Raw genomic sequence first — 27019 nt, forward strand, 5'->3', positions numbered from 1 at the left:
GCACTTGTAAACGGTGTATTCAAAGATTGGCAACATTTAACAAGACAGTTGAATGTTCACGAAAAAAGCAATATGCATACTAACAAATTAATTAATTTGCGTAAAAACTTATAATTGAAAAATACAGTAGATGCACGTCATCAAAGTCTGATAAATCAAGAAAAATAAGATGGCAATCAGTATTCAATATTTGGCAAAGCAAAATTTGTCTTTAATGTGCACTAATTCAAAATTATTCGATAACAATAACGGAAACTTTTTGCAATTAATACAAATGATTGCCAAATTTGATTCCACTTTATCAGAACACATCCAACATATTCGAATTGATAAACTTCACATGCCACATTATTTAGGAGACAAAATTCAAAATAATATTTAAATATAATAGGAAATAGTATAAGGACAAAAATTTTAAATAAGTTACAGGAACCTAAATATTACTCTTTGATTTTAGATTGTACACCTGATGCCAGTCATCAGGAACAATTGGCAATTATTTTAAGATTTGTAATTTATAATGATGAAGCACAAAAATTGAAATTAGGGAACATTTTTTAGGTTTCTGTGAAATTGGAAATACAACTGGTAGTGGGCTAACATTCATTTTAGAATTTTTGGAAAAATATAACATTAATATTCAAAATATGCATGGGCAAGACTATGACAATGGGGCCAATATGAAAGGAAAACATAATGGTCTTCAGGAAAAAAATTTAGATATAAAACTCCTGAGCCTTTTTCGTACCTTGTGCTGCCCATACTTTGAATTTAGTAGTGATGCAGCAAAAATATCTTTTGAGACAATTGATTTTTTTGGAATTATACAGGAACTTTATAATTTTTTTTCTAGTAGTATTTAAATGGTGGGCAATATTAAAAAACAAAGTTTCAAATCTTTCTCTGAAACTTTTATTGTCTGCGGCCAAAGCAAATTAATGTATTTTCGTTATTATATTTTATTTTTAACATATATATATTATTTTGGAAATATATATTTTTTTAATTTCCCAAAAAATAATTGATATAAGAAAAATGACCGTGGAGAGTAGGGACGGCAATAAGAAGTTTGCACCAGGGTGGCTATATAGCCTGGTGCAGCCCTGCCTCTACTAATGCTTAATATTGTGTTCGTAATCATCAACCACAGTTGCACTATTAGAATTACTTGCTTCTCATTTTTTTAAAGTTACCTTTTTTCAACCACAAATCCATGGTCATTTATTTTAATAATAATATTTTGAAATACAGATAATTATCAAAAAATATTTATACAAAGAAGTGAGTTTAGTTAGGCTTATTAGTTTTCTGCACTACTACAGAACTAATCTCGTAATTGCAAAGACAGTCCTCACCAGCACTGTAAACATGCAAAAACGTGTCAGTGGAAGGCTACTTTTTTTCATCCACCCGAATGATGAATGATATTGGTTCGCTTCCCCCTCACCCTCAACTCGAGTACTCCAGGCTAAATTGCATACGAATGGCATATTAGATCACTACATTGCTACTTTTTCGTAGATGTCATTACTCTATGCATACTTCTCTATGCAAAGCCTGCCAAAATAGTGTTCCATGGTCTATTTGATTATTAGTTGATGCCAGTATAGTATATTAATAACTGAAAAATAATATTAAAAATTAGAATGATATAAAAGTGATGTACGCTACAAATATGCAAAATTTATTTATTTTATTTTATTTTTAAAATTATTAATTAGGATTTTTTACGGAACACAGTTTAGGAAACGCTGTGCTATACAGTGATAGAATAGCATCAGGTGGTGATATCTTTGTTTAAATGACTTGATTAAAATTGAAGTAATATTATTATTTTATATCAAAATAGTTTTATTTATTCTTTGCTATTGGACAAAGTATTTGAAGTAATGTGGAAATTGTGCTTATTTATATATTTTTTCAGACTAGTCACCGCATTCTTTGTATCACACTCCTGTTAGGGCTAGCTTCAGATGATGATCCAAATGTGAGAGGTGCAGCTGTTCGCTCACTTGGAATTTATGCTTTATTCTCTTGTCTTCGAGAGGTAAGATGAAACTCAATTCCGTGAATGTCTGGTGTTGTTTCGCTAGTATTATCCAAAATCCACATGTCATATATAAATAGAATAATACATTTATATTTTTCTGTTTTGTAAATTATCCATTAAAAATCAACTACAGAAAAGCTTCTTTGGTAGCGGGGATGATAAAATGAAAATCTCAAGGGGATTAAACAAAATCTTTAAATTACCTTAAAAAAAAGAATTTCAGAAATTTCTCTCTTACACCATTTGGTGTTGATCATCATTTGAGATTTCATAAATGAGAGGGTTAGAACGGATATCTGATGACACACCATTTAGCATCATAAATGGTCAAAGTGGTGAAAGGACTTGCTTGCAGTGAAAGCTTCTCTCTTTGAAGGATGGAGGGGTTTATAAAAGCACGTATAATAATCTTACAAATTTCAGCATAATTATCCATGATTATGCCAAAATGATTGCTAGTAATTTTAAATTGTATTTTATTATTGTAATTTAATAATTTTCATTCTTAAATGTATCCAAATAAAATTTTGAATTTTTATTTGGATACATTTCTTCCCTTTCCCTTCCCAGAAATAATCTAAGTATACTTGAAAATAAGAAGGTATGGTTTGCACTTTACCTTTTAATTTTGAAGTTTTTATATATTGTCAGAATATAGCTAAATAAAAACATCATACATTAATATTAAATGTGCATAACTGAATAATTATACCTTCTATATAAAAACTGTATAATTTAATTTAAATAACTAATTAAGTTATCTCTATATCTGCATGGCCATAATTGGACCTATCTTATAACATCTACAATAGCAAGACTTTTTGGATTTATTGGATGATTGTTTTCTAGAGCAGCATGTTAGAGAAGCAACGAGAGAGAGGGCAGTACTCTTGATCTGATTATCAGCAGTCGTTTTTAATGCATTAAGAATCTGAAGATAAAAGAGTGCTGTATGGCAGTGATCAAAGTGTATTGATGTGGGATTTACTTAAAGACTAGAATATCCATGGCGAATATTTCACAAAAACTGTTTCAGAGAAGAAGTAAAGATTAATATTGAAGTAATTACAAAAACCTCTCCCTCAGCTAAGGTGTCAGTGGGACAGACTGAGGTAATAAGATGACTAATAATGCAATTTGATAATTGTTTTCAACTGTGGACTCTCCTCGTTGCACTAATCTATGATATGCTCTTGCTCGTGCATGGCTTTCAGCATTGGCTGAAACAGGAATGAAATGATACATATCAACAAATCATACCTAACAACAAATCATACAACAAATCATACCTAAATGTAATGCTTTCAGCATTACATTTAGGTATGATTTGATTTTGCTAACCAGTTTTGTTAGCCACTCTATTTGCAAATCTTCATTTGTCTTCCTGTTGCAATCATTCACCTGTTTTCTTTACTTTCAACTGCTTTTCTTCTTATTTCATCTGCTTTTTCATTACTCTGCTGAGCTCTATATCTATATCACTTCTTTCATTTATGAGCTTGTCAGCGATGTCTTTGAGAATGAGTTTCTCCTGGTATTTTCTATTTCCTAAAAATTAAAAATAAAATAACAGAAATTTTGAAAATCAATGAAAAAAATGAAAAATTTGAAAATTGGTCTGGGGAAAAAAAATAATGCAAAATTTGAAAATAGATTGGAAAATTCTTTGGAAAGTTTTATTGCATATAGTAGTAGTAGTAGTAGTAGTAGTGGCACATGATGCAAGAAAGCAAGTGTAGGAGCTTATGCAGCATCAGCCAAAAAAAAAAAAAAAAAAAATCACACCATTCCCTCCAAATGCCTGTCCAGTTCCTCCTTAAATTTATTTAACCTATCAACTTCCACAACGACAGATGGAAGTTTGTTCCAGCAATTAACCACCCGCTGGCTAAAGGCAAATTTCCGCACATCTATTCTACATCTGTCCTTTCTTAATTTGAACTTATGTCCCCGTAGGTTGGTAATCTGAACAAGTGGAAGGATCCCATCAGAATTCAGCGTGCTCAACCCATTCAAGGCCTTATAGACCTCAATCAGATCACCGCGCAGGTGCCTAGTCTCCAGCCACTGCAATTTGCAGAACTTAAGCCTCTCTTGGTAAGAGAATCCCTTCATTCCCCTCACCAATCGTGTTGCTCTTCTCTGTACACGCTCAAGCAAATCTACATCCTTCCTAAAATGAGGCCTCCAGACCTGTACGCAGTACTCAAGGCGTGGCCTGACCATTGCCTTATACAGAGGGACAATCACCTCCTTTTCCCTGCTAGCAAAATTCCTATATATCATTGACAAAACCCCATGACCCGCCCTAGCAGCCTGTCTGCACTGCTCAGAAAACTTCATATCTGACTGCACAATTACTCCCAGGTCTTTTTCATTTTCTACCACCTTAAGTGTAGTACCACACAGTTGGTACGTTTCTCTGGGGTTACTTCTACCCATATGCAGTACTTTGCATTTGTCAAGGTTGAACTTCAGTTGCCACTTCTTTGCCCATCTGCCCAAATTATCTAGATGCTGTTGCAGTAGCACACTGCCATTACTGTCATTAACAACCTTGCCAACCTTTGTATCATCTGCAAACTTCGACATTAAGCCTGATATACCTTCATCAATATCATTGATAAATACACAAAACAACAGTGGACCCAACACCGAACCCTGTGGGACTCCACTAATAACATTAGTCCACGAAGAGCAGCACCCATTGATTACCACCCTCTGTCTTCTCCCACTTAACCATCCTTTTATCCATTGTAGCAACTTACCCTTAATACCATTCTGCTCCAATTTGTACAGTAGTCTTCCATGCGCAACAGTGTCAAAAGCTTTCCTGAAATCCAAGTATATGATATCAAAATTATTTTTTGCATCCAGTTCCTTTGTGACCACATCATAATAACCAATCAAATTTGTCAGACAAGACTTTCCCTTAACAAACCCATGCTGTGTTTGAATTATTGCTGCAGTCTTGTCTAGATGATCCTGCAATGCATCTTTAACCAGCGACTCCATTATTTTACCCGGAACAGAAGTTAAACTAACTGGTCTGTAATTACTCGTGTCACCCTTCGATCCACCTTTGTGAATTGGGGACACATTTGCACATCTCCAGTCCGTGGGAACCTCCCCTGAGTCCAAGGATGCTCTCATAATTATGGCTAAGGGTTTGCTTAGTTGCTTTGCCACCTCCTTTAAAATAACTGGATAGATCCCATCCACCCCAGGTGCCTTTCTTATGTTTAACTTCAACAATTTCTCCTCCACTTTGCTCTCAGTTATTACAAAATCATTAAGCACACTGCTACAATTTGATAACCTTCTTCCATTTTCAAATTGTAATAATTCCTCCCGTGTGAATGTAGATGCAAAATACTCATTCAGTTTGTTTGCTATCTGAGCAGGATCATCAACAGTCGAACCATCGATGTCAAGTGGACCAATCATATTCATCCTCTTCCTTTTAGAGTTTATATAAGTAAAGAAATCCTTGCTGTTTTTCTTAGCATCTTTTGCCAAAGATTTCTCGTAATCCGCCTTCCGAACCTCTTTTGTGACCTGATTACAGACTAGCTTATATCTGCCACAGGCTTCTGCGTCACCTGATAATTTATATGCATCCCATGCATTTTTCTTCTCTGTCACGAGTCTCATTAGTTCATTTGATAACCATTTAGGCCTAAACCTTGAACGATATTTCTTAATCGGTATATAAAGTCTAGTAGCTTCCACGATTAATTCTTTGAATGCTTCCCACTTAGAATTTACTGTTTGTAACATCGTCAGTTGATCCCACTGTACAGAATTTAAAAACTGTCTGAGACCACTGTACTCCCCTTTACGGAAGCAAAAACCCTTTCCTTTACCCCTGACGGTAGTTACCTCTTTGAGTAAATCCCACTTCAGCACACTGTGATCACTGCCACCTAGTGGTTCCTTTATCTGCAAATTCTTAATACACGAATGATCACTGCTGATAACCAGAAAACCCTTTTGCAAAAGGATGCCTATAATATTCATGCCTATAAAAACACTGGATGTGATCACATCATTTCATTCCTGTTTTTTTGCTTACTCTTTGAGATAGCCACATCTCCAGTACTCAAGGTGGCAAGTTATTGTCATTTAGATGATTCTTTGAGATAGTGGGCTGTTGGGCTAATTGAAGCTGGGCAGGTAAAGGTGGCACACGTTGGCTTAATGTATCACACAGTGTCATCTCGGCAGTATGGAAGCAGTTTCGGGAGACAGGAACTAGCCAAGGTCGCCCGAGGGCTACATCACCTAGAACAGACTGCTATCTGGCTCTAACAGCAAGATGGAACTCTATGATGTTCTATCATCAGTTGTTTGAGGCTGCTTGAGCCACAGGTAAAACATTTCCAACCGAACTATGTTAAGAAGGCTCAATTCGAGTGGACTCAATGCAAGACATTATTTCATTCAGAGACAGCGAGGAATTTGGTACCATTCCTCCAACGTCAGAGAAAGGAACACTTACAGTGGAGGCATGAACACTTACAGTGTTCATGTGTGGGGCGGATTAATGATCAACTGCCACATCCCTCTTCAAGTTTTTGATAGGGATACCATAACTGTGCAGAGGTACTGAGAACAGATCTTTGAACCCTGTGTGACTTTTTAGGGTGAAGTTGGCCCAGATTTTCTTTTGATGCATGGCAACACCACTGCACATAGAGCTCAAGTGGTGGAGGTATATCTTGAAACTGAAGATATCCAATTGCTGCCATGGCCAGTATGATCACCAGACTTAAATCCTATCGATGCAATGCAACACACTAGGGCATCCCACACATGTGGGATGCCCTAGGGTGGTGGAGGTATATCTTGAAACTGAAGATATCCAATGGCTGCCATGGCCAGTATGATCACCAGACTTAAATCCGATCGATGCAATGCAACACACTAGGGCATCCCACACATGTGGGATGCCCTAGGGTGTTGCATTGCATGGCTCAGCCAACTCCTCGGTCACTTTGTGAGCTAAGGTCTAGTGGAAGATTGGGACTTTTTGCCACATAATCTTAGAGACTCGTATATCGAGAATGGTTCACCATGGTCAGGCCTGTTTAGCCATTGGAGAGGATCATATACTGAACCGATGTCATGTGACCATATTTTTGAGAATCTTGTATCAATGTCTGTAATGTGACCTTTTTGGTAATTCTTATACAATCCCTCTAAATGTTCTTTATACCTGTCTGAAGTTTCTTGCTGTCTCTTTATTTCATCGTTATTTTTTGGTATACAACCATACCAAATTTTGTCCCACTTCATCGCAAGCTACACAAGTTACACCACATTTTCTACATGTTCTGTTAATTTTGTTGAGCAGTGTATGATGCAGTGACAAAAGATCTTGATGCAAAAAATAATTTTGATATTATATACTTGGATTTCAGGAAAACTTTTAATATTGTTGCACATAAACGACTGCTGTGCAAATGGGAACAGTGTGGCATTAAGGGAAAGTTACTGTTATGGATAAAGGGATGGTTGTGTGGGAGAAGACAGAGAGTAGTTATCAATGGCACTGCTCTTATTGGACTAATGTTATTAGTGGAGTCCCACAGGGTTCAGTGCTGGGCCCATTGTTGTTTTCTGTATTTATTAATGATATTGATCAGGGTTAATATCTAAGTCTGCAGATAATACAATAGAAAGGTTGGTAGGGTGATTAATGACAGTAATGAAGGTATGCTGCTACAACAAGATCTAGAAAAATTAGGCAGAGGGCTGAGAAATGGCAATTGAAGTTTAACATTGACAGATGAAAGGTACTGCATCTGCTTTTCAGTAATCCCAGAGTAACATATCGACTGTGTTGTACAGTACACTCGTGGTATTGGAAAATGAAAAGTATCTGGAGATAATTTTGTAGTCTAATATGACATGAATTTCTCTGAGCATTGCAGACGTGCTGCCAGGATAACTCATGGGGTTTTGTCAATGATATACAGGAATTTTGCTAGCAGGGATAAGTAGGTGACTATCCCATCTTGAGTCCTGCACACAGTCTGGATGCGTACAGGGCTGTTGGAATGGGTAAAGAGAAGTGCAACGAGAATGATGAGAGGAACAAGGGGGTGCTCTTACCATGAAAGGCTTCAGTTCTAAAAATTGCAGTTTCTGGTGAGTAGGCACCTGTGAGGTGATCTGATTGAGGTGTTTAAAGCTTCAAATGGCTTGAGCAAACTCAATGCTGATGGGATTCTTCCTCTTGCTCAGACTATGCATATGAGTAAGCATAGATTGAAATTGAGGAAGGATGGTAGCAGAATAAATGTGCAGAAGTTTACCTTCATCCAACAGATGGTTGTTTGTTGTAACAAGCTTACCATCTTGTTAACCTAGACAAACTATTTTTTTTTTTTTCTTGGCTGATGCTGTATAAGCTTGCTTTCTTGCATCATTTGCCACTATTAATAGTAATACTAAATGGCCCTCCCTCACCATAGATGGAGGGACATTTATTTACTGTATTATATTTAGTCTCCTCTCCACAGAGGAGACTAAATATAATACAGGATGGTAATAAGCTAGACCTTGTTCTATGCTTTTCTCAAAATTATGATATTTTTAAAGAAAAATGAATTAAGCTTAAAATTTATAAGATATTTATATACAAAGTTTGTTCCAAAATAAAAGTAACAAATTAGTTCCAGAAAAGGACTTTGAAGATATAAGGTTTATATGTGTGAATTTTGTTTGTTGTTGATTACAAAATGGCACTACCAACACCTAATTTGTTTTCCTAAATGCAAAAGGGACATTCTTTTTGAAAAATTTAATATCTGAAATTTATTGAAACTTGATGGTAATGTACAGTTTAAGTAGTATGTCTGTAGAGCAGATGTATTTTTGGTGTAAGGAATTTGTGTCAGTCAGAAGAAATATGGACAATAAAGAAAAGTCCAAGCAGCCAGCAGTGAAAAAATAAGTGTTGGTGAGTGAACTAATCATGTCAATGACAATAGCGTACAGAATTGTATATGATACTCTCAGATTTCAAAACAGTTGACTGAAATTCACAAATTCATATGTCTGGAAGTACAAAGTACAAAGTGTGTTGAGGGTCAAACGGCACCATGAATTTCTCCCATCTCCACAAGTGTTCGCTGTATCGAGGGACAGTACTCTGTCAAGACCAGAGATTTAAAAGTGTGTGGATCGTGTGTTGTGTAGTATGTTGTGCCCATTGTTCTTCTGGCCTATTGGCCGTCGAGCCCCTAATGGGACCTGACGTTGTCCGTACTATGCCAACGAGGAGGTTGGCCAGGTGTACCTTGAAATTTATTATACTCTGGCAGGTCCTGCCGCCTAATTTCCTGGGATTTCAGCGGCTGGGTCCTAAAAAAAAAAAAAAAAAAAGATAATCGCTGTGGTATTATTGCAAGATCGCTATTAAGAGATAGTATGTGGGGTTTGTCTGCTGAAATGACCATGATGTTGTACGCTAAAATGACAAGTTCTGGAGGCCTAATGGGGCGGGCAATAATTTTGGTATTTATTTAAATTCGGATGTGTGGGGCTTTCGTGGTGTATAGTCAAGAGAAGGGTAGGGAGACTGACGGCTGGGGGAAGAAAGAGAAGTAAAGGGCCTATAGGGTAGATGGCCCCTGCAGTCAGTGGGGCATGCCCATGCCCCACCAGAAGGAAAGAGGAGATGACAGGAGGAGGAGAAGACAGTGAGCCATCTCCCCCCCCCCCCTCCCTGCCAAGGAATAGGAGTGAAAGCAGGCTGGTCAAGGTTACCAGCCCAGATCGCCATATGGCTAGGTGGCAGCAATGTCTGCAGTCATTTCTCCGAGTCCTTGCATGGCAGTCTTGTTGTCTTGATCAGGCTGTCAAATGCCTGTGCTGGACTCGCAGAAATGTTCATGTGTTGAATGAGATTGTCACGTCAGGTGGATACATCTGTGGGTTGTCATAGAGATTTTCACTTCAGGTTGACTCAGTTTTGAGGTTTAATTCCTTGGTTGTTTCACCCTGGTGTCAGTTCATCATCTGGGTAGGTTTCCGTGGTTGTATAGATTTTCTGCTGGTCTGCACAGCATGGTTGTTTACTGCAGTGGTTGAGGTTATGGGAGTGTCCTTCTCCTTGTGAAGAGGTCCTGGGCCAGTTGGACGAATGCCTTGTATGTGTCAACTTCACTTATGGCGAGGTCTTCTTGATTACGGAGGTTAAGCTGTGTTCTAGTGATGAACCTGCAACAGAGGTCCTCGTATAGTGGGCAAATGTACATTAGGTGCTCTCACATTTCGCGTTCACCACAGAGGCAAAACAATGTATCACTCAGTCCAAATCCTTCTAGTTTGTCTCTAATGGCCCCGTGTCCCATCAGCAGGTAGGTGGTGTAGAGTCCTAGTGAGAGTCATGGTGGATAATCCGGGTATACCAGTCGTATGTTGGGTAGAAATTTTCTTGTTATTGCACCTTTGCTGGAGGTCTCCCATCGGGCCTGCCAAATTTGTTGGAGGTAAGCAGAGAGAGATGGTTCCTTTCTACTTTGGGATCATTTGACAGATCTATGGTGTAATCGAGGCATGTTGCCGTTCTGCCTTTGGCCAGTTGATAGAGTAGCCCATGCTTAACAATCTCCAGGTCCAGAGGGAGGGATCCTGTTAGGCCTGGAGTGTGTGGATACTTAGTGTTACATGCTCTCAAGATGGTTATGAGTATGTGTCGCTGCGTAGTCTCCAGTTTTTTCTGGTTCACTGCAGTGGTAGCCTTGCGATACCATATTCCAACAGCATATGTAATCACTCGCAGGAAAATAGCTTTATAGTAGAGGCTGAGGGTTTTTCTCTTCAAACCCCATTCCTTGCATGTGATTCGCGCAAAAAGCATGGAGTCTCCTCTAATTTTCTTCCGTAAGTGCACTATATGTGGTGTAAAGCTCAGGTTTTTGTCTAGTATGACTCCAAGGTGCTTTAATTCAGTGGTAAGCTTAATTGTGTTACCTTGTATCTTGATTTGAGGGGGTCGTCTGGAATCTAGGGCTCCTTTTAATAATATAGATCTTGTTTTCGAGGATGAGATCTTCAAGTTATTGCTGTTAGCCCAGTCCTCTAGAGTTTCTATTGCTCTGTTGGCAGTGTTCTCCAGTTGCGCCCTAGCTCCCCCCCCCAGGCAGCATCAGAACCACATCATCTGCATAGGCTAGGGAGACGACGTCGCCGAGTTCCAGGTTCAAAAGCCATCTAAAACTAGGTTCCATAGAAGTGGACCCAGGATTGAGCCTTGTGGGCATCCTCTAAATACTTCTCTTGTTACTGAAGAATATGGTGCTCTGACTGTCACGAACCTATTTGACGGGTAGGATTTAATGACTTGATACAGATTTGACGGTAGGTTGGCCTTCCGGAGTCGGGCCAGAACGCTTGGCCACCATAAAGTGTCAAACGCCCCAGCAAAGTCTATTGCTATGACCAGAAAGTATTTCTGATCTGAGGTAGTTGCAGCATTAGTAATATTTTTCGTGACATCCAGGGTTGAGCATCCCTTCCTAAATCCATATTGTTGGGGTGACTGTAGGCCGGCTGCAGTGTAGTGGATTCCTATTCTGTTTCTTAATAGCTGCTCAAAGAGCTTGCTCAGGACTGATAAGAGTGCTATGGGTCTGTACAACCCTGGAAGGTCCAGTTGTTTGTTGGGACTTTTGGGAATGAGGCACAAGTTTGCAGTTTTCCAGGCCTGGGGGAACAGGCTGCCTTTGAGGCAGTGGTTGTATAGGTTAAGAAGCACCTCTGGAATGGTTTTGACGGCTTTCTTGACAATCTCTGGCTCCAAAAGATCAGAGCCAGGAGACTTCTTGTTTCTAATCCTCATGGCAGTTGTTTCTAGTTCAAGTTTGGTGAAAGGTTCTGTTGCAGTCGTGCAGTAGGTTTCATTATCTGCACAGAGGGTTATCTGCTCTGGGGTAGAGGAGGCAAGATGGTCTTGAAACATGGTATCTATGATGTTAATAATTGTTTCCTGCCAGGTCCAGGTATAAGTACCCTGCCGTGTCCTCGTCGCTGGTATGGTCTCACCCCTGGGGAGTTTGTTTGTGGTTACTCAGTATACCACACCCCAGGGATTATCATTCCCAGTGGTAGAAACAAGATGTTTCCAACTGCACATCTTACGTTGTGTATGGTTGCATTGTATAAGTTCCTTGCGTCCCAGGAATGTCTTAGTGCCTCCACTTCCACTGCTGGCTGGGAGCACCTTGCCGCTGGAAGAGTTTCCTTCTCCTGTGCATCTCCTGCCTAAGCCTCTGTAGCTCTGGAGACCACTAGGATACAGCCCCTGGGGTTGGGTTTTTCTTTTTAATAGAGGTGTTAGGTCACTCACACACTAGCAAGGCTTTTGTGGATTTATTGGATGATTGTTTTCTACACCAGCATGTTCGGGAGGCAACTAGAGGGAGGAATACTCTTGATCTGATTATCAGTAGTGATTCTTCATGCATTAGGAATCTGCAGATAAAGGAACCACTGGGTGGCAGTGATCACAGTGTGCTGAAGTGGGATTTACTCAAGGAGGTAACTACCATCAGAGGTAAAGGGAAGGGTTTTTGCTTTCGTAAAGGGGACTATGATGGTCTGAGACAGTATTTAAATTCTTTACAGTGGGACCAACTGATGATGTTACCAACAGCAAATTCAAAATGGGAAGCATTCAAGGAACTAATCTTGGAAGCTACCAGGCTTTACATACCAACCAAGAAATATTGTTCAAGGTTCAGGCCTAAATGGTTGTCAGATGAACTAATGAGACATATGGCAGAGAAGAAAAATGCATGGGATACATACAAATTAATGGGTGACATGGAAGCCTATGATAGATATAAGTTGGTCTGTAACCAAGTCACAAAGGAGATTAGGCAGGCAAAGGCAGATTATGAGAAATCCTTGGCAAAGGATGCAAAGAAAAACAGAAAAGAGTTCTTTACCTATTTAAACTCAAGAAGGAAAGGGATGAATCAGATTGGTCCACAGGATGTTGATGGTTCAACAGTTGAGGATTCAGCTCAGGTGGCTAACAATCTAAACGAGTATTTTGCATCTACATTCACACATGAGGAGTTATTCAGGAAGGGGAATGTCGTAGGTGAAGTAAACATTGGCAGTGAGCTAGATTATTTTCTAATAACTGAGAGGAAAGTGGAGGAGAAATTGTTGAGGATAAACATAAAAAAGGCACCCGGGGTGGATGGGATCTATCCAGTTATATTAAAGGAGGCAGCAAAGGAAGTAAGCAAACCCCTAGCCATGGTTATGAGAGCTTCTTTGGACTCAGGGGAGGTACCTATGGACTGGAGATGTGCAAATGTAACCCCAATTCACAAAGGAGGATCAAAGGCTGACACAAGTAATTATAGACCTGTTAGTTTAACTTCGGTTCCAGGAAAATTAATGGAGGCACTGGTTAAAGAAGCACTGCAGGATCATCTGGACAAGAATTCAGTTATAGCTCAGACACAGCATGGTTTTGTTAAGGGCAGGTCTTGTCTGATCAATTTGATTGGATACTATGATGTAGTCACAAAAGAACTGGATGCAGGGAATAACTTTGATATTATATATTTGGATCTTAGAAAGGCTTTTGATACTGTTGCGCATGGAAGACTGCTGCACAAATTGGAGAAGTGTGGCATTGGAGGCAAATTGCTGCTATGGATAAAGGGATGGTTGAGTGGCAGAAGACAGAGAGTGGTAATCAATGGACACTGCTCAACGTGGACTAATGTTATTAGTGGAGTTCCTCAGGGTTCAGTGTTGGGTCCATTGTTGTTTTCTGTATTTATAAATGATATTGATGATGGTGTATCAAGCTTAATGTCCAAGTTTGCAGACGATACCAAGTTGGCAGGGTTGTTAAGGACACTACTGATACTATGCTGCTGCAACAGGATCTGGAAAGGTTGAGCAGATGGGCTGAGAGGTGGCAAATGAAGTTTAACATTGACAAATGTAAAGTACTACATATGGGAAACAGTAACCCCAGATCAACGTATCAACTCTGTGGTACTACGCTGACAGTGGTATAGAATGAAAAGGACCTGGGGGTAATTGTGCAGGCAGATATGAAGTTCTCTGAGCAGTGCAGACGAGCTGCAAGAGTAGCTCATGGTGTCTTGTCAATGATATACAGGAATTTTTCTAGCAGGGACAGGGATGTGATTATTTCCTTGTATAAGGCATTGGTCAGGCCACACCTTGAGTACTGTATACAGGTCTGGAGGCCTCATTTCAAGAAGGATGTAGAGCTGCTGGAACGAGTACAGAGAAGGGCAACAAGATTAGTGAATGGAACAAAGGGTTGCTCTTACGAAGAAAGGCTTAAGTTTTGCAAATTACAGAGCCTGGAGACTAGGCATCGGCGAGGTGATCTGATAGAGGTGTATAAGGCTTTGAATGGCTTGAGCATGCTCAGTGCCGATGGGATTCTTCCTCTTGCTCAGAATAATCACCTGAGAGGGCATAAATTCAAATTGAGGAAGGACGGATGTCGGATAGATGTGCGGAAATTTGCCTTTAGCCAGCGGGCAGTTGGTTTGTGGAATAGACTCCCATCGCTTGTTGTTGAAGTTGATAGCCTAAACAAATTTAAGGCTCAGCTGGACAGGTATTTCGAACGAACGGAGGGGTGAAATGGGAGTAGTGGTTGTTTTTTTTTTTTTTTTTTTTTTTTTGGCTGATGCTGAATAAGCTTGCTTTCTTGCTTCGTATGCCTCTGCTAATGCTAATGCTAGCAGCTTCGGTGATGAGACCAGCGACCGTCAACTGGTGCTGATCCGGGCTGAGTCCAATGATGTTCAGCGATTAGGCTGCTGTGGTCAGTGTGGCTTGAAAGAGTGGCCAATCTGCCTCTCTATGGCATATCTTGACTGTGCCTGCCTCGCTGCTTCGTGTCAACTAAGGGAGCATTGGAGCTCAAACGCGATGGCCCTGTGGTCCAACGTGGTCCAGCTTTCTTGGGCGGTCCACGATGTTAGGTGGCCAGCGAGGGATCTAGTAGCCAGAGAGACATCGATTGTGGCCTCTCCCATCGAACTAGAGAATTTTGCTAGGTTGTTTGGTCGGTTGAGGACTGCGTACAGACTATTCGCTAAGTAACCTTCAAGTCGTTGCCCATTCTGTACTCCACGTCTATCCGTGGTCTTGCTAAACCATGCCAGGGACCTGCAATTCACATCCTCTCCCACGACAATCTTACTGTTTGGAAAGTCTGTCTGGAGGCTCCTCAGATATCGGGATACTGGTAGTATATCTTCACTTGGGTAACAGTATAGCGATACCGCATAAAATTCACCCAGGGACGTGATAATATGGGCACATGCAGCCCAAGATGTGCAGTAGTTGGTTAGTTTTGTTGCTGTTATATTTGGATTCCGAATCAATATGCAGGCCCAGGGTGTTTCTCTGGTATCCTGCACTATCTTATAGGCCAGGGGTTAACCCCAACCTCCTTGCGATATGCATGTGGCTCCTGGATGAGGAATATGTCGAGATTTGCCTCGTTCACCTTCTTTGTGAGCTGCACCGCTACTATTTTGGACTGTTGTGCGTTCAGTTGTATGAATTTTACCTTGTTGATGTTATAGGATTTAGGGCGTGTGGCCATAATCTAGTCTCATTTGGAAAGTGCTTTTCGCTTTACAATACACTGGACATTCGCTGTCCCTAATTGAGTGCTCTGCTGGTAGCTTATGGAATTTTCAATTTACACAGGTCAGCGACTTGTCTTTATTCGGACACATGTTGAAGTCGTGGCATGTTCTGCACAGTGGCCACAAGTGGGTTGGGTTTGGGCACAGGTATGAGTGGTATGCCCAAACCGGCAACATCGGAAACACTTAGGGACAGCTACGTGCTCCCTAAAGCGGTGGCTGCCCCAGTTTATAAACACTCCGTCGGTCTGGCTAAGCGTGCCCTAGGCTGCTGGTGACAACTCTACGACCCACTGGTAAGTATTTCCTGTTCTGGCTTTTGTCTTGAACTTGGGAATGATCAAGTTGGCAGGTTCTTCTTCCGGATGTGCGTGCTGGAGGTTTCTGTGATACAGCTCCTCCAGGAGAGCAGTTGGTGTCAGATCATTGTCAAGGTTATATATCCTTATGCTAGGTCCTTTGCATCTAGGGGGTAGGGCTTCAAGTCTGAGTGTTTGAATTTTCTCATTTTGTAGGATTTTTGTTGCATCCTCTTTTGTTTGAGTCTCAGTAATAATCCCTACATTTCGGGTCTTCCTTACCGATTTTATTTTTGGTATATCTGAAGTGGTCTGAAGTTGTGACCACCAGATTTTTGACCTGCTTGCTGGTACTGTTTTCGTCTGTGGAGGTCGGGCGCAGTATTACCAAATGTGGTGTTGGCAGGAGGGTCCTGTGTTTTATTGCTGTAGTTGCAGTTGTGTCAGCAATCGGTCGGGTCCTCAGCCGCATACGAGGGAGCGCACTGTGGCATTTGGGCTGCTCGCATGGATTGGAGCGCCTCCAGTTTCACTTTAGCTGTTTTGCACTCTAGGTTGATTTGGAGTAGGACTGTCTCCAGCTTTGTCCAGATGGATACTATTTTTCCTCGAAGTCCAGTAGTTATTCTGTTGCTGGTATCTTTAAGGAGGTTCTCTAATATTGTTCTGAGGGATAGGGTCTTTTCCAGTACCTCTGGGAGAGTCGGATCTAGTGATTCTATGTTTTCGTTCTGCTTTACATTGTCAGTATTTTCTGCTTGAGAGCAGAGGATGTTCTGACTTCCTCTTGTCCCTTGCTGGCTTCTTGTCTCTCTGTCGCTCTGTTCGACGACCTGTTTTTTATTATTTTTCCACTTGGATGCTGGGTTCATTTCCTCTGTATACTCAAACTGCACAGTTTCCTATAGAGTACTGCTTGCTGTTTCCTGCGGAGCAGTGTTTATTTGGGCGGTGTTGCTATCAGTATTTTGTGGCATCTTGCACCAAAATTTGGATTACCGAGCTATTCCAGATAAACGAATGTAATGCGTACCGTTGTGGAAAATGTTTCACAAGATTGCAAATGGTGTTGACTACAAGTTCGTAGTCCAAGCCGAGATATGGCATGTCAAAGTTTCGGCTCACTCCCACAGGTCACTGAAGAGGGGGGGAGGGGGAGAACACCAGATTTAAAAGTTCACCGAGGGAGCTGGGATACCTGTAGTAGGTTTGGGGTCAACAAATACGATAGTGTTGTTATTTCTGTCTATGGTGCATGGTTATCAATCGCGTCTTTAACATTTTAGGTTCCACAGGGGTGGGGGGGAAGCACATTAGAAATTTAGAAATCATTGTTCAGTAACTGTAGTGATAGTGAACTTCTTCCATTCGATGACCAGAGGAGAAAGTTGCAGCAGTGGGTGGGAGGGGGAGGAACAATCACTAACCCTGTCGCCACTTGACCTTGTCAGGAGCTTAAGTAACGTGTTGCCTTAAGCAGAATATCACTGGGTTCGGTTGTGCTTAATCAACATTAAGCCCACTGTTGGTTTCAAATATTAATTAACTGAAATATGAATGCTTAAAATTTAGATTAAACATTTTAATTAGCAGACACTATCTACAGGTTCTAGTTCTCATAAGCTTTCTGTCAAATTGTGATTCAATATATAACACAGGGGGTCAACCTCCCCAGTCAAGAGTGCAGTTCAACCGTGGTGGCAGGGAAATGACTGGAATGCCACTCTCTCCAATGCTAGAACAATGCCGCCATGGTGAGCTGACACATTGTTGCCAGCATTGAATCAAAACCGAATTGAATGAAATACACTATCTCACCCAATAAAACTGAAAAGAAATCTCACCACTGTGATCCACTGATGTAGGTAAATCCTTGAGTACACAATTTAGTTAGCATACTAAACTTAAAACGCATAATCCAGACAGATTTTCATGGAGCGATGAACAGCACATGTGAGTAAGAAAGTGGCCCCATATGTCTGGAAGTAAGTGTAAGTGTTTTTAGGGTCAAGCGGCACCAGGGGTTTCCCCCATCTCCGCGTAGTTTACATTGTGGTTTATTACAGTACACTCTAAATGCCAGAGATTTAAAAGTGTGTGGGTCTTGGATCGTTTAGTGTCGTGTACCGTTGTTCTTCTGGTCGTTTAGCCGCTAAACCCCAACTGGGGCCCAACGTTGTCCCACTTACGCCCCGTGGAGCCAGACCAGGAACCCAGTAGCTTATATGTACTCTGGCAGGTCCTGCCACCTAATTTCCTGAGATTTCGGTGGCTAGGACCTTAAAAAAAAAAAAAAACAGGGGCACTTAAGTTTAGAAAAGCCAGGAGAGGTTAATATGGTTCAGTTTTCAGTTTAGAAATCGTTAATTTTGATTAGTTGTGTGGGGTTTATGCTGGCGTATTTGTCAGAGTAGGGGGAAGAGACTAAAGACTGGAGGGAAAGACAGACGTGTGGGGGTCGATAGGGAAGGCAACCCCAGGTGGTCAGTAAGGCATGCCCATGCCTCACCAGGCGAAATATATGGGGTGGTAGGGGAGGGAGGAAACAGGAAGACCATCTCCTCCTCCTCCTCTCCCCCTGCCAGGGATAGGAAAAAAGGTACCAGGCAAGGGAGCTGGTACAGATTGCCATTTGGCTACATGGCAGTGAGGCTGCACCAGTCATAGTGTAGTCATAAGATCATGTCCGGTAGCAGAGTCGCTCGTGGGACAGTGTTCCGTCAAAGTTGAATGTCTCTCTTTTTTTTTTTTTTTTTTTTGGTTCTCTATCTTCAGTTAGTATATTTGTCAGTTTCACTTAGGTCTCATATTTGTTGGTACATAGGCAGGGTTTCTTGGTAGACAGCTAGTAGCTTCCACATAATTATCATTCTGGGGTGTGTCTGAAAGGATGTTTTGATTTGTTATCTGGTTGGTCATCTTCACTCCTGGTGTATTGCATTTAACGTTCTCCTTCTTGAGAAGAGTTCTTGAGCAAAGTTGGTTAGGGCTCTGTATTCCTCCTCTGAATCCAGTAGGTGAAACTCTTGCCCCCTGGGGAGGTATCTTATACTCGTGATTATAATGCACCTGAGATCCTCGTATTGCGGACAGTCGTACATGAGGTGTTTCCAGGTTTCTATCTCTCCACATGTACAGCATGGGTCCTCTACAAGGGCGAAGTCCATTAACTTTGCATTAAAGGGGCCGTGTCCAGTTAGCAAGTATGTTGTTTGCAAACCCCGGAAAGAACCAAGTAGGCGATTTTGGATAGATTTTTTCAAGTTGCGGCAAGAACTTGTGGGTGATTGCTCCTTTGGTTGTTTCTTCCCACCTGTCCTGCCACACCTGCAGCAGGTGAGACTGAAGCTGGATCTTTTCTACCTTATGGTTGTTTGTTGGGTCTATTGTAAATTCCAGGAAAGTGGTGATTATTCCCTTAGATAAGTAGTAGAGGTGTCCTGTTCTTGCGATTTCAAGATCAAGTGGAAGTACTGCTGCTATCACTTGAAGCGCTGGGTTACTCAAGCGCGGGTGGTAGTGAGGAGGATGGTGCGTTGAATTGCATCCATGGTTCTCTTATTTACGACCAAGGCAGTTTTGTCATACCAGATTGCTGAAGCATATGTAATTATTGGGAGGAAGGTTGTCTTGTAGTATAAGGCTAGGGTACGCTTTTTGAGACCCCAGTCTTGCCTTGTGACGCTAGCTACCATGGCAGAGTAGTTTCTGATCTTTTGTCTTAGGAATTTGAGATGTGGGTGGAAGGATAAGTTATTGTCTAGTATGACACCCAAGTGTTTTAGTTGACCAGCAAACTTGATAGTTGTCCCATCAATCTTAATCTGGGGTGGTCGTCTCAGTTGCAGGATTCCTTTGAGCAGCACCGACAATGTCTTTGTCAGTGAAATTGTTAAGAAATTCTTCTTGGCCCACTGTTGGAGTATCTGCAGGGCCTGATTAGCTAGGATTTCCAATTTGGCTCTGGAGTTTGCTTGCACTGTCAAAATCAGGTCACCTGCGAAGGCCTGCACCCCCACTGCACCTAGGTCCATTCTCAAGAACTCATCAGATACCAAGTTCCTGAGGAGTGGGCCCAATACAGACCCCTGTGGACATCCTCTGTGTACTGTTCTTGTGATATTTTTGTATGGAGTGTTTATCTCAATTTTTCTTTGTGAGAGATAGGTTTCTATGACTTTATAGAGGTTGACGGGTACTTTACCTTCCCTGAATCTGCCCAAGACGCTCAGCCACCAGAGTGAGTCGAACGCCCCGGCAAAGTCAATCGATATTACAAGGAAATATTTGTTGTTACATTCTTTGACCTTGTTAATTAGGTTTCTGAGGGCGTCTGTTGTGAAGGATCCCGGTTTAAATCCAAACTGATTCCCAGCTAGGAGGCCAACTGCTTCGTAGTGTTGGAGGATTCGTTTGTGCAGTAGCTTTTCAAATAATTTGCTAACTACTAAAAGAAGTGCGATGGGCCTGTAGGATTTCGGGCACTCTGATTTCTTAGTTGGACTCTTGATGATAAGTTTGATGTTGGCCGTTTTCCATTTTGTTGGGAATTTCCCTACATCTAGGCATCTGTTGAACAGGGTCAATAGAAGTTGTGGTGTATATTCTATTACTTTTTTAAGTATTTTGGGTTCTATTATGTCTAGGCCAGGACATTTTCTCTTTCTTATCCGGGTGGCAGCAGTACTGAGCTCCTCCATGGTGAAGGGGGGAGGGGCGTCATGATTTGTGTATTGTAGTTCCGGTTTTCTTGACAGAGATGATTTTGTTCCTGGTAGAGTTGGGACCACCGGTTCCTTGAATATGGCATTCAAGATGTTGTCCACCGTTTGTTCCCAAGTTGTTGTCATTTGACCTTGTGGGGTTCGTGTGGTAGTCACTACCTCCCCCCTAGGGAGTTTGTTGGTAATAACCCTGTAGACTGTTCCCCAAGGGTCATTATTTCCAGTTGTTGTCACTAAGCGTTCCCAAGTTCGTTCCTTACTTTTTCAGATGCTGTCCGTGTATCGGTTTCTGGCTTCCCTATAATGTTGCCTGAGGACTTCGGCTTCTGGCCACGTACTGCGTGCTCTTTGAAACTCCTTTCTTCTTTTGGTTACGACTTAGCAGAGGGCACTGATTTCCAGAGTCCACCAGGGGTTGGCTCCAGGTTTCGGGTTCTTCTTTTTGATAGCTTCGTTGCTTGTATCTATGATTATTTTAGTTGTCTTATCTTGCCGTACCTCCGGGTCGGCTTGCGGGTCTAAACTTCCTGGATTGTGTTCCACCGCTTCATTCAGTAGGTTTCTGAAGAGCTCCCAGTTGGCACTGGTGATAGCGTATCTGTTTATCATCTGCTTGGCTAGTGGTGTTCTTGTTAGGACTCTTGTTATCTTGTAGGTTATGACCCGGTGGTCCGCTTCCAGCATTTTCACCAGTACACTACACAAAGTGAAAACTTTCCAAGCAAAATTGTGATAGAGGATGAAATATGGGTGAGCCATATTAGTATTAGTAGAGGCATATGATGCAAGAAAGCAAGCTTATGCAGCATCAGCCAAATATAAAAAATAAAAAAAAAAACCCCTTCCACTTCACCCCTCCATTCGTTCGAAATACCTGTCCAGCTGAGCCTTAAATTTATTTAGGCTATCAATTTCCACAACAAAGGATGGAAGTCTGTTCCACCAACCAACTATCCACTGGCTAAATGCAAACTTCCGCACATCTATCCTACATCTGTCTTTCCTCAGTTTGAATTTATGCCCTCTCAGGTGATTATTCTGAGCAAGAGGAAGAATCCCATCAGCATTGAGCATGCTCAAACCATTCAAAGCTTTATGCACCTCAATCAGATCACCTCGCACGCGCCTAGTCTCCAGACACTGTAATTTGCAAAACTTAAGCCTTTCTTTGTAAGAGCAATCCTTTGTTCCATTCACTAATCTTGTTGCCCTTCTCTGTACTCGTTCCAACAACTCTACATTGTTCTTAAAATGAGGCCCCAGACCTGCATTCAGTACTCAAGGTGTGGTCTGACCATTGTCTTATACAAGGGGATAATCACCTCCTTATTCCTCTATATCACTGACAAAACACCATGAGCTACTCTTGCAGACCATCTTCACTGCTCAGAAAACTTCATATCTGCCTGCACAATTACCACCAGGTCCTTTTCGTTCTCTACCACTGTCAGTGTTGTACCACAGAGTTGATATGTTACTCTGGGGTTACTGCTTCCCATATGTAGTACTTTACGTTTGTCAAAGTTAAACTTTATTTGCCACCTCTCAGCCCATCTGCTCAACTTTTCTAGATCCTGTTGCAGCAGCCTACTGTCATTAGTGTCCTTAATAACCCTGCCAACCTTCGTATCGTCTGCAAACTTGGACATTAAGCTTGATATACCATCATCAAGTAAAGAACTCTTTGCTATTTTACTTTGCATCCTTTTGCCAAATATTTCTCGTAATCTGCCTTCGCCTGCCTAACCTCCTTTGTGACTTGGTTACAGAGTAGTTTATACCTGCCATAGACTTCTTTGTCACCTGATACTTTATATGTATCCCATACATTTTTCTTCTCTCCCACAAGTCTCATTGGCACCTCCATAGCTGTTATGTTGTTATTTGATTTTTAGGACGCCCCTCTGTAGCCAGGTGGGCAGGAGCAGCAGTGCATAGCACACGCTTCTTGATTAGACCGGGGTTCGAGCCCGTGACCACCAAATACGGAGGATGTGGAAAGGTCAAGGAATGACTACCGCATATCCCCGGAGCAATATGGCCTTAGTTGCTAATGCTCCTAAAAACAAAAATAACAACAACACAAGTCTCATTAGTTCATCTGACAGCCATTTGGGCCTAAACTTAGAACAGTATTTCTTAGTTGGCATGAAAAGCCCATTAGCTTCCAAGATTAATTCTGTGAATGCTTTCCATTTAGAATTTGCTGTTAATAACATCGTCAGTTGGTTCCACTGCATAGCATTTAAAAAATCTCTAAGACCACTGTAGTCACCTTTACGAAAGCAAAAACCCTTTCCTTTACCTCTGATGGTAGTTAAATCTTTAAGTAAATCCCACATCAGTACACTGTGATCACTGCCACCTAGTGGTTCCTTTATCTGTAAATTCTTAATGCATGAATAATCACTGCTGATAATCAGATCAAGAGTATTACCCCCTCTGGTTGCCTCTCGAACATATTGCTGTAGAAAACAGTCATCTAATAAATCCACAAAAGTCTTGCTAATGTGCGAGTGACCAAACCACAAGTTCCAGTCAATATCTGGAAAGTTAAAATCCCCCATTATAAGACATTCTGATTTACTGCCCCACTCTATTTCTCTGCACAATTGCTCATTATACAGGCAATTCTCGCTTTACGAGTTTTTATCCCAAGTATCAAGTCTCAACAAAATCGAAAATAGGAACATTAATTGCAAAAAATTAATGTTAAACATTCATAAATATCGCATTCCAAACCACTTGCATAGCTATACAGTGTACCCTGCTTTAGTCAACTGCTGTGCCTTTATTTCATAGGTGTCACTTGGTGTGTAGTGACAGCATGCTAGTCTCATTATTTAATTGCCATACCTTGTATTTAGGAATTATTTTAATTAAAAGCATTAGGGCATTCATCTGCACAAATATTTACTCTGAATTCTTAGTATTGCCCTTTAAATTTTTTCAGAATCCTGCTATTCATGTTTCGAACCTTGTCTCACTGGCATACATATTTCTGCAATCACACGTTTTTGTAGACCATGTGCCTTCTACTTCTCCTAGGGTAGTAGAAAACACTATTCAAAAAAAATTTCCTATCTCATTGATTAGTTTAAACATTACATACAACCTATATTTATTACAAATCCTTTGTTTTCTCACCTATTCCTTTGCTTATGGTAGTGGTTTCCAAACTTTATATATAGCTGGACACCAGTTTTTTCTAGTACCTTTTTTGTGGCCCAAAAATATAAACACATATTAAAGAACAATAACTTTTAAAAACTAAGAAGAGAACTAATATGAATAATGATGTTGTTTAATATCACATTGCAGCTTTATGTGAGGAGCATATGAAGACAATTTTATCCTTAAATCTGATTCTACATTCAGTTTATTTCTCTATTTGTTTTTGGAAAAAACTAAGGAGAAACTAGTATCACACTTATATATTCCTAACTTTCCATGTTCATGAACACTATTCTGTTCCCCTCATCCAAACATCAAAAAATAGCAATTTCTCTCTTCCCTATTTAGTTCCATTTTGAACTTAATAATTTCATGTCTACTCTTCATACATTCAAAAAATTCCTTTAACTGTGGTCAGGAATACATTCTTCCCATACTTGATCCATACAGAGGGTCTCGTTGAGATCTGACCAATAGCCTTGTCTTCAGTATCCTCCATAAAGAGATTAACTGTAAATGTAAAGAATGGGTTTCCCATATATAATTCATATACCTGTAGGTATATGGGTTAATTATGGGAATTCCCTTCAAATTTAAAATATCCAGCTTTAGAACCATTTTTAATAAAAATAATTTATTACAAATAGTGATAAAGCCATTTGTAATAAAATATTACTAACCATTTAGCAAAATTCTATCCAAAATTCTATTTATTGCTAATGATAGACCTAACAGTGTGGCCTTTTTGTGAATTTTTGTTCCCAAATAAAATAGATGCTTCATTGTTAGTATTTCTTGTAAAATTGTAAGTTCTTTTATTGATAATCCCTTTATCCAATAAATATGTTGTAACCTTCATAATTATTTCTATTAGGATTAGGATTTATTCTTAATTTCTTCATTATGGTGTATTGAGTCTAATAAGATTGTTTAACTTGTTAATATAATCTGTTTTATTTAATATTGCTGCTGAACTCATTTATATTGTAGCAGTTTCCCAGCCAATTTTATATTTGAGATAAGAGGCCACAGACCACAAAAAATATTAAACTATAACATGCAAATATATTAAAAGCATTTATAAATACAATTCATAAATACATATCATTGTATTTATAAATACAATGATATGTATTCATACTTAACATGTCTAGTATATGTTAGGTTGTTATAGGCATACCTGTATTTTCCCATCATTGTTAATGGGATTGTTGTCTACCAGAATAAAAACCTTATTTTTTTTTTTTTTTGCCAAGTCCCACAGACCGCTTTCATAAGCACCCAAGAGAAACATACCAACTGTGTGGTACTGTACTTAGGGAGGTGGAGAATGAAAAAGATCTGGGGGTAATTGTGCAGTCAGATATGAAGTTCTCTGAGCAGTGAGATGAGCTGCCAGAGCAGGTAATGAAGTTTTGTCAGTGATATATAGGAATTTTGCTAGCAGAGAAAAGGAGGTGACTATACCTTTGCATAAGGCAATGGTCAGGCCACACTTTGAGTACTGCGTACAGGTCTGGAGGCCTTATTTTAGCAAGGATGTAGAGTTGCTAGAATGAGTACAGCAAAGGGCAACAAGATTGGTGAGGAACAAAGGGGGTGCACTTACTAAGAAGGGCTTAAGTTCTGCAAATTGCAGCATCTGGAGACTAGGCACCTGTGTGGCAATCTGAGCTGTATAAAGGCCTTTGGTTTGAGCAGGTTCAATGCTGATGGGATACTTCTGCTTGCTCAGATTAAGAACCTGAGGGAGCATAGATTCAAATTAAGGAAAGACAGTTGTAGAAAATATGTGCAGAAGTTTGCCTTTAGCAAGCAGGTAGTTGATTGCTTAACGCTGAACTAGACAAACGTTTAGAGTAACCAGATGGATGAAATGGGAAGGGTTTTTTTTTTTTTTTGGCTGATGCTAAATGCATTTTTTTTGGCTGATGAGGGCTACTAATCTTTTTTTTTTCAAGAAACTAAACAGATATTCCTCAGGTATGTGAGGGATGTAATTCTGACCTAGGAACATGGCTTCACAAATTTTTTTTCAACACATGAATACATGCAATAGACATGAAACTGTTAAGTTCAAAATGTTTTGGTCAAGAGAGAGAGAACACAATTCAGTTTCTATACAAGTGTATAGAAAAAAGATATACTCAGGTTATTATTAATTTTAATTCAAGCCACGCAATGAATATGTATAAAAAAGGACATGTGCAGAGCAATTAATGTGCAATTTTAAAAAAGTTATGTGAAGAACTTAAATGTAGTTCTTCAACTCTTAATAACAATGGGATCCCACAGGGCATAGTTAATTAACATTAACAAATAAGTACATAATTACAAGAGCTTTATTTCATAGAAAAACAAAGCAGTGCAGAATAAAGATGTATTCAAAGAAGCAGTCAAAGTGCTACATATCCAAGGAATGGGCTAAGAAAACAAAGAAAATTTGTAACAAATATGGGATGGATTCTTAAATTAAACAAAATAATGGGAAATATTTTAAGAGAGATGATTCCTAATAGTAGAAGTAGTACAAGACATGTACTACTACATATCTTATACTACTGTGATGTACAAAAATATTCAATTTTGAGTCAGTTTGGTGCGATATAAGCACTAAGAAAGCAAAAATGAGATTAGGAGTGTGTTATAGGCCTAATGACTCTGGTGAGAACAACAAACAGCTGTACAGAAAAATAGAGGGTGCCAGTAAATCAGAATGTCTTATAATGAGGGATTTTTAACTTTCCAGATTTAACTTTCCAACTGGAACTTGTGGGTTGGTCACTCATAGACTAGCCACATGTAAATTTTTGGGCAAGAAGCAGCAAGAGGGAGTTAATACTCTTGATCTGATTATCAGCAGTGATTATGCATGCATTAGGAATCTGCAGATAAAAGAACCACTAGGTGGCAGTGAACACAGTGTATTGATTTGGGATTTGCTTAAAGATGTAACTACCATCAAGTGTGAATGGAGGGGTTTTTTTCTTTTGTAAAGATGACTACTGTGTTCTCAGACAGTTTTTAAATTCTATACAGCGGAACCAACTGATAATGCTACATCAATGAATTCTAAATGGGTAACATAGA

At 40.1% G+C, this 27019-nt stretch overlaps 1 protein-coding gene across 1 annotated transcript in view; it reads left to right on the forward strand.

The window, feature by feature from the left end:
- LOC150074936 (HEAT repeat-containing protein 6) overlaps positions 1–27019 on the forward strand; it is a 314697-nt gene that overhangs the window by 255914 nt on the left and 31764 nt on the right. The window contains exon 18 of the mRNA XM_090389386.1: positions 1925–2047. Coding sequence (XP_090245512.1) covers positions 1925–2047 — 123 coding nt within the window. The remainder of the gene's footprint in view (positions 1–1924; positions 2048–27019) is intronic.

Source organism: Mastigoproctus giganteus, unplaced genomic scaffold (genome assembly GCF_048544385.1).
Source record: "Mastigoproctus giganteus isolate SK-2022 unplaced genomic scaffold, ASM4854438v1 scaffold_15, whole genome shotgun sequence".
Lineage (NCBI taxonomy): Eukaryota > Metazoa > Arthropoda > Arachnida > Uropygi > Thelyphonidae > Mastigoproctus > Mastigoproctus giganteus.